This window comes from Chinchilla lanigera, unplaced genomic scaffold (assembly GCF_000276665.1).
Source record: "Chinchilla lanigera isolate Chin_1 unplaced genomic scaffold, ChiLan1.0 scaffold00057, whole genome shotgun sequence".
Lineage (NCBI taxonomy): Eukaryota > Metazoa > Chordata > Mammalia > Rodentia > Chinchillidae > Chinchilla > Chinchilla lanigera.
The window spans coordinates 4,307,745-4,316,708 of NW_004955458.1; the positions used below are offsets into that span (position 1 = coordinate 4,307,745).

An 8,964-nucleotide genomic window follows, 5' to 3' on the forward strand; every position below is an offset into this window, starting at 1 on the left:
ATAAATATATATATTTGGTACCAGGAATCAAACTCAGGACCTTATGCTTGCCAGGCAGGCACTTGTGCCACTGAGCTATATTCTCGGCCCTCCACATATTTTTTTCATGTAGTTAAAGGCCCTTGTAACCTCCTTTCTTCCTGAAAGTAAACCCTTGTCTAACTTTAGCATTAAGTCACAATTTGTTTACTTTTGTATAAAAGTATGTATGTTTTCTTTTTTTCCTTTTGTTCTTTTGAAGCAGGTTCTTGCTTTGTAGGGTGAGCTGGCCTTGAACTCACTATGTAACTCAGGTTGGCCTTGAACACCTGGCGATCCTCCTGCCTCAGCCTCCTGAGTGCTGGGATTACAGGCATGTAACACCATGCCAGGCTTGCATTGTTTTCTTATTGATCCTCAAACTAAGACTCAGAATTCAATGAAGAATGAAGCATGTCTCACTCACTGTTTTGCATCAGTTCCTTATACTGTGTCTGATGCAGAGTAGATATTATATTAAATTAATATTTACTGAATAAAAATGATGATTAACCTGAGTCTTAATAGGTAAGTATTATTTTTCGAGTTGTTAAGGGCTAGGGAAAAATAAATTGCAGAGAAATATGTGCAGAGAATAAAAAGCCTGTGCTGCTGGACATGGTGGTTGGCACCTGTGGTCCCAATTACTGGGGAGGTTGAAGTAGAAGCATTATTTGGGCCCTGGAGTTTGTTTGGAGGTTCTAGCAGGGGAGCGCAGCTACTCGTATACCCTTGACCAAGGAACAGTCCTCCTCTATCGGGGATGGTCGTCCTCTTTGACCAAGCGCGCAGCTTCGGGAGGGATGCACATGGAGCGTTGAAGGAGGAAGGGGACACCCGCCTAGCCCCCCAGATCAGCCGAATCAACCCTGGCAATCAATGGGTGACAGATGTCACAGCCAGATCGCCCTCACATCCTGGGCCCTGGAGTTTGATGTCAGCTGGTGCAACATCCCAAGACTCCATATCTTACCACAACACAACAGAACACAACAAAACAGTATGGTAAGAGAGACAGCTGTCGAGGAAGACAAGGCCAGTGCTGGGGAGGCTTTTGTGCTACAGTAAAGAATTTGAATTGCATAGATTTGTCTCTTCTAGGCATTGTGGTTTTTGGCCTTGAATGTCTTAGTGAACCCACACATATCTCTGGCCTCTATTTATGTAGTTATGAATTATATTAGTTCAGCCAACTCCTGTAGATTGACAAAAAGGTGGCTATTTTGCTGGACCTCCATATAAAAATGTAGGTACATGTGAATATTTTCTTTTTGGTACTGGGAATTGAACTCAGGACCTGATGCTTGCCAGATAGGCGCTGTGCCACTGAGCTAAACCCCTGGCTCAGAATATTAATTTTTAAAATAAATGAATTTATTTATTTACTTCTACATTGAGGCAGCGTCTTGCTATGTAGTTCAGGCTGGTCTTGAAATCCATTCTGTAGTCCAGGTTGGCCTCGAGGCCAGGGTGAACCTCTGGCTTCCGGAAGTCTCTGGAGGCTGGGAATATAGGCTTGTGCTGCCACGCCTGGCTGTGAATATTCATTTTAGCAGTGCTTTTGCTTGGTCTGTATTTACCAATTGCTTTTAAGAAGAGGTTGTTTAGTCTAATGGGTTTCCTAACTCCTCTCCCTCCCTTCGTCACACCTGTTTAATTGATCCCTTACTGCCACTAGCAGATACGTCTGTCCATCTTCCTCTGCTGTGCAGTACCTTCCGATAGCACACCCTCACTGTCTGCAGGGTAACACCCAGACCCCCAACTGGGGCCTCCAATCCCTTTAGGATCTTGCCCTTCATGACCTCATCTCTCATCTCTTCCTCTGTGTGCTGCACTGTACCCACGCTGAACCACTTGCAGGGACCAGGGAGTTTGGAGTTGCTGCGACTGCATTCATGTGTACATTGGTACTGCCTGGAGTGTCCCTCCACCCCTGCCTCCTTTCGGGATTTGTACTGACCTGTAGGAAGTAGTACCTAAATCACTGCTTCTAGGACGCATTTCCAACCTTGTGAGGCTACACAGATTGTCCTCCTTTGCAGCCTCATTAGACTGTGTTTGTGCTTCTGTTCTGGCCCCGGTCACACCGCACTGCATGTCTAGTTACCTCCCAGAGCGCCCCCTCTAGACAGTGGCCCCTTCACTGTGAGACTAAGTATCAGTAGACAGAGTCCCCTTGAGACGAAGGAAAGAATAAAATGAGGCCGTTCCGTTTCTGTTGAAGGGGAAGGACCCAGCCTCCTCATGTGGCTCTACCTGGCAGCCCTCGTGGGCCTGTACCACCTCGTGCGCTGGTACCGGGAGAGGCAGGTGGTGAGCCACCTCGAGGACAGGTATGTGTTCATCACGGGCTGTGACTCGGGCTTCGGGAACCTGCTGGCCAGACAGCTGGACATGCGAGGCTTGAGGGTGCTGGCGGCGTGTCTGATGGAAGAAGGGGCCGAGCAGCTGAGGAAGCGGACGTCAGCGCGGCTGGAGACAGTGACCCTGGACGTCACCCAGACGGAGAGCATTGCTGCAGCCGCCCAGTGGGTGAAGGAGCGCGTGGGGCACAGAGGTATGGTAGATTATCTCTTCATTTACTTACACATGAGGATGTAAAGGTTGTGTATAGTTTAAAAGCAGGCTTTGTCATTTGAAGACTTGTGGTATGTCATTTTTTATACAGTGTTTACCTTGGAAACTGGTTTTGCAGTGTGTGAAGGCACATGCCTGTAATCCCAGAATTTAGGAAGCTGAGGCAGGAAGGATCACCACAAGTTCAAGGCCATCCTGTGCTATGTAGTGAGTTCAAGGCCAGCCTGGAGTACCTAATGAGACCCTGTCCCCAAACAAACCAAAAGAAAAAACGAGTTCCATAGATTCAAGACTGTTATGTTGCCCTGAAAGTAGACATAGTTGTTTATGTTTGAAGAATTTTTCTTTTTTTAGTACTGGAACTCAAGCTCAGGACCTTGCACTTGCCAGGCAGGCACTGTGCTGCTGAGCTATACTCCCAGGCCTGTTTGAAGAATTGTTTACCTGGTGTGGTGGTATAGACCTGTAATCCTAGCACTCAGGAGGCTGAGGCAGGAGGATCCCTGCAAGTCTGAGGCCAACCTATTCTACAGAGTGAGTTCAAGGCCACTTTGAACTATATCATTAGACCCTGTCTCAAATTCCACAAAACAAAACCAAGCAAAAACCAAAACAGAACTTACAAGATGTTTTTAAGAAACTAATTTTTCTTCCCATGGTGGTTACTTAAAATATAGGCATTCCTTAAAGTCAGTCTGTAATCTTTTGAATTTTTTTTTTTGTTGTTGTTGTTGTTCTTGAGATGGCATCTTACTATGTAGTTCAAGCCAGACTTGAACTTGGTATGTAGCTCAAGTTGCCTTCGAACTTGTGATCTTCCTTCCTCAGCTCTCCTTATAGATGTGTGCTGTATGCCCAGCTAAGTTGTATTTCATCTTATTATTTTTAAAATCAATGTACTTTATATTTCTTAGAGCAGTTCTGGGTTTTTGGAAAATTGGACAAGTGCTTTTCTGTACGCATTCTTTCCCACTTTCCATTGTTATTAATATCTTCCACTGGTGCTGTACCTTTGTTACCACTGATGAACCAGTGTTTGCATGCTATTGTTAACTAAGGTTTATAATATACCTTAGGGTTCATTGTGTTGCACAGTTCTGTGCTCTGTAGAAATATATAATGACATGTATATACCAGGGTAGTATCATACAGAACAGTTTCAGCCATACAGAGTCCCTGTGTCCCACAAATTTATCACCACCCTCACATCCCCAGCAGCTACTGTCCTGTGGCTGTCCCCGTAGCTCTACCTCTTGTAGAATATCATGCAGTTGGAATTATGTTATATTTAATCTCAGCCTGGCTTCTTTCAGTTAACTCGATGCATATAAGTATCTTCCGTGTCTTTTTGTGTTTGATAGCTTGTTTCATTTGCTTGTCACATAATATTTCATTTCCATTGTGTAAATACATACATTATATGAAGGCTGAACTGGTTGTTTCCAGTTCTTTTTTTTTTTTTTGAAGGTATAAAACACACACTGCCAGGTGTGGTGGCGCATGCCTATAATCCCAGCACTCGGGAGGCTGAGGCAGGAGGATCATTGTGAGTGTGAGGCCAGACTGGGCTACAAAGTGAGCTCAAGGCCAGCCTGAACTGCGTAGCAAGACCCTGTCTCAAAAAGACCAAAAAAAAAAAAAAAAAAAGAAGGAAAGAAGGAAAGAAAGAAGGAAAAAAAAAAAAAAAAAAAAAAAAAGAAGGAAAACAACCTGAAAAAGAACCACACTTACTTTATAGATTACTTACAATCAAATATTGCCCCTAGCATTACCTCCATCATTAAAAACAAAGAGTATAAGTGCTGGGGATATAGCTCAGTGGCACAGTGCTGAGTTTGAGTCCTGGTATCAAAAACAAAAACAACAACAACAAAAAAGGGTATTTCCTTCATATTGTCAAATGATACATTATATAACAAGTTACAGAACTTAAAATGCACCCTTTATATAAACTGATTTTTTTAAAAAACATAACTGATAATTTGTTTTTTTCTTTATAAAATGGATATTTAAGTATTTCTGCAAAAAATATATTTCTCCTGATAGTCCTAAGGTTGTCATTATGTTATGGGTAGTGCAAAGTGTGGCACATATAGTTTCATCTAGAAAGGTGTGCATTTTACACACCTAATTTAAACAAAATGTGCATAGTCAATGCATGATAGCATGTTTCAAATATAAAGGCAGCTCCTCAGGCCACCGTATTATTTAGGTTTTGCACTGTCACTTATGGTATATACATACCATACTTTTATACATTTAGACCCTGAAGATACGAAAAATAATTGCTGCTCTAAAATATTATTCTAAGTAGCCATTTGGTTTGTAGCAGGAGAAAGCCAGCCTCCTCGCTGTGTCTTCCAAGTCGGACTTATTAGCTGGGCCGATGCATCAGATCTGCGGGATGCTTCACAGTGACTGTTCCCCTGTCCAGGCAGTACCTGTCTCCCGCAGGAAGCCAGACGGTGACACTTCCGGGACTGACTCTTTGTATGTGGTTTCCTCTCCCCCACTTTTTTCTTTTCTTTTCTGGATTAACTGTGTTACTGAATTATTTCCTCTTCTGACCTTTCTACTGGCCTTCCATCCTTTTTTTCCCCCCCACTACTGGGAATCAAACTCATGACCTCGCGCTTACCAGGCAGGTGCTCTGCCGCTGAGCTAAATCCCCAGCCCCTTGACCTTCCCTCCTAATCACTCATAAGTCTTTTCAGAAGGTCCTCTGAGAGCTCCATAGTGGAAGTTTGGGAGACAGGCAATCCAAAGGAGGAAGACTGAATATTGGAATGTCTTTGGCTTTCCCTGTATTTGCTGCAAACTTCTGCCAGGTTGAAGAGGCTGCAGCATTTTGTGAATGTGTTGGCAAGCTCCATATCTCTGATTTTTCTACAAAGTCAGCATCTACATCCAGCTCCTTTTCTACTGAAGCTTTTAGAAGTCGGCCTTTTTGGCCCTTCGCTGTTTGTTTTTGTTCCTCAATCTTTCATTCTCGGCCACAAGGAACTCCACATCTTTTCAAATCTGAAATTTTGGTTGCCTGCTGCCCTCTAATTGTTCTGTCATCTTTTGGGACTTTGCTTCTCATACATGGCTCTGACTCTTGCTGAAGTAAATATACTGTGGTAGCGTGCGTGGACCCCTGTCAAAACCCTGAATTCTAGGGGCTGGGGATTTAGCTCAGCGGCAAAGCGCCTGCCTGGCAAGTGCAAGGTCGTGAGTTCGGTTCCTGGTACCAGAGAAAAACCAAAAAAAAAAAAAAAAAAAAAAAAAAAAAAAAAAAAAAAAAAAAAAAAAAAAAAAAAAAAAAAAAAAAAAAAAAAAAAAAACAACAAAAAAACCCTGAATTCTAGCTAGGTGTTTCTCTGTGGAAGGGCTGTGCTTCTGAGCAAGAAGGGGGTTCTGCCCTTTGATCCCCTGCAGAGGGCTTGTGAGACGCCCCGAGACGGGCAGCGGTGTCCCTGTCTGTGTTCTCCTGGGCCCTCAATCGCTCCACATGCTTTGTCTTCTCCCACCGCGCCTGGAGGAGGAGGAGCTGTTCCATGCGGCTGATCCTCCGCAATTCCAGGGACAAGCGAGCCTGCTCACACCGTGCCAGCGGCGTGCCTTCACAGACCTTCCCTCCCTGCAAGGATGGGACCCGAGGCCTCGCACTTAGGAAAGTGCTGTCCGCCTTGTCCACATCCTGTTACTGTATTTCCATTTTCTGGGACATTGCCTGATCGTGTTAAGGGCCCAGTAAACGCTGAATGGATCCAATCTATGCTTACTTGCTTTATTACACTTATGCTCTTGACTTCTGGATTATTTCTAACTCTTCTGACTTGAATTCTCTACTGCTGGGTGGCTTTCTCCACCTGGATGCTTTGTGGGTACCTGAAATTCACCTCATCTGAGGTGGGTGTTTTACTTTCCTTTCCCCGGGTGAGCCATTGGGCTTTTTCTCTCAGAGTGTGATGTTACCATCCCTTCAGATACAACGACTCATTACTTCACAGCTCAACTTTCATAGTTTCGATCTTCTTGTATCTCTGTCTTATATGCGTCTCCTGTAAGAACCATAGAACTGATATACAAAATAATTTGGTCTGGTAATTACTGTTATTTTTGAAAACACTGCTGGAGATAGTCCCAAGGGCTGCATGCCTGCCAAGCCCGTGCTCTACTGCTGAGCACACCCCATCCTGGCTGATAATTTTTTCCTTTGTCTTGAGGTGCTCAGACAATTTTTGTGTTTTTTAAAAACTTGAATATTCTATCCATTTATACTTGTTTAATTATTGATATATCCCCATTTATTTCTTAATTTTATTTATTGCATTTGTTTTTGTGTTTTCTTTCCTTTTTTAAATTGACTCTGTGTGTGTGTGTGTGTGTGTGTGTGTGTGTGTTGGGGATTGAACTTAGGATCTTGCACATGCTAAGCACATGTACCAGTGAGCTATATTTTTAACTTTGGACTGAATTTTTTTTCTCAATACTGGAATTGAGCCCAGGGGCTCTGTAACACTGAGCTACATCCCTAGCCCTTTAATTTTTATTTTTGTTTTGAGAAAGGGTCTTACTAAGTTACCCAGGCATGACTCAAATTTATGATTCTCGTAGGATTACAGACACCCAGTCATATTGAATTTTTTATTCTACTTTTTCTATTACTACATTGAAAAGACTATATGCTATTTTCATTTCTTTAGTAGCTCCTTTAGCAACTGTAAAGCTGGGCACACACCTGTGATTCCAGGACTTGGGAGGCCGAGGCAGGAGAATCACTGCAAGTTCGAGGCCAGCCTGGGCTACATAGTGAACTCAAGGTCAGCCTGAACTACACAGCAAGACCTGTCTCAAAAATCTTATGAGAAAGTAGTGTCTTTGTCCTTCTCATGGGTAATATAGGCCCTCAAAACAACTGAATTTCTTCTTTCTTTTCAGAACAATTGAAGTCCTATCTTTTTTTCTGAAATACATGCTATGGCTGTTGTGTATTTTATTTCTTTGTTTTGGACCTATAATAGGTAATATTTCTGGGGCTGGGGATTTAGCTCAGCGGCACAGCACCTGCCCGGCAAGCACAAGGTCGTGAGTTCGATTCCTGGTACCAGAAAAAACCAAAAAAACCCCAAAAACCAAAAACACCAACCCCCCCAAAATGTATAATATTTCTATAATATATCTCCTATCTTTTTTTTTTTTTTTTTTGCTCATTATTCCTTTTTGGGGATGTATGTGTATATTGGGACTGAACCTAGTTTCTCTTGCCTGGTACACAAGAATTCTACCACCAAGCCACATCCCCAGCACCCCCATTTTTAGAGAGGGTGTTGCTAAATTGCCCCGGGTGGCTTTGATCTTGCAATCCTCCTTGAATCTTCTATCTAAAATCAGTTTCTTCCTGACTGAATATGTTCCTTAGAATTTAGAAGATATTGGGGCAAAATTTCTTTGTCTTTACTTATTACTACCACCACTGCTACTACTACTATTATTATTATTATTATTTTTGTCTTTTTGAGACAGGGTTTTGCTGTGCAGTTTAAGCTGGCCTTGAACTTACTTGTAGCCCAGGCTGGCCTGGAACTTGAAGCGATCCTCCTGCCTCAGCCTCGCGAGTGCTGAGATTACAGGTGTGTGCCACCATACCCAGCTACTATTATTATTTTGTGGTCCTGGAGTTTGAACACCTTTTTTTTTAATTTTTAATTTTGAGATAGAGTTATGCTAAACTTCTCAGTTGCCCAGGCTGGGCTTAAACTTGTGGTCTTTCTGCCTCAGCCTCCTAAAGTGCTAGGAATGCAGGGGTGATTGTGGATTGTTGATTTTCATCAGTTCTGGAAAATTCTCAGTCATTATCACTTCAAATATTAACTTTTTCCCACTTTTTTTTTCTTCTGGATCTGATTAGTGTATATTAGATGCATTTTCTTTGTTCTTGCTTCGTTTTTCTTTCATGATTTTTTTTTTGTCTTTGTCTTTTTGAGACAGGGTCTCACTATGCAGTTCAGGCTGGCCTTGAACTTACTTTGTAGCCCAGGCTGACCTTGAAGTCACAGCTATCCTCCTGCCTCAGCCTCCCTAGTGCTGGAATTACAGGTGTGTGCACCAACATCTGGTGACTTTCATGTTTTTCATCTTCTTTGTATGCATTCTGTAGGGAGCAGCTGAAGCTGGAAGTGGATCACATGTGTGAGGGTAGGGCAAGCCCCGAGAGAACAGGAAAAGCTCAGGGCAAGCCAGCAAAACAAGCTGTTCCAACTCCCAATAGAAAGTAGGTAGGCAGGGGCTGGGGATTTAGCTCAGCGGCAAAGCGCCTGCCTGGCAAGCGCAAGGTCGTGAGTTCGGTTCCCGGTACCGGAGAAAAACAAAACAAACAAA

At 43.1% G+C, this 8,964-nt stretch overlaps 1 protein-coding gene and 1 pseudogene across 1 annotated transcript in view; one reads left to right on the forward strand and one right to left on the reverse strand.

The window, feature by feature from the left end:
• Window positions 1-2,258: 2,258 nt before the first annotated feature.
• The window catches only part of LOC102014749 (17-beta-hydroxysteroid dehydrogenase type 6-like), a gene marked incomplete at its 5' end in the record, with an annotated part of 54,998 nt that continues 48,292 nt past the window's right edge, over window positions 2,259-8,964 (forward strand). Inside the window, 1 exon segment of the mRNA XM_005397332.2 lies at window positions 2,259-2,578. Coding sequence (XP_005397389.1) covers window positions 2,266-2,578 — 313 coding nt within the window.
• Window positions 5,289-8,964, reverse strand: part of LOC106149938 — a 4,606-nt pseudogene continuing 930 nt past the window's right edge.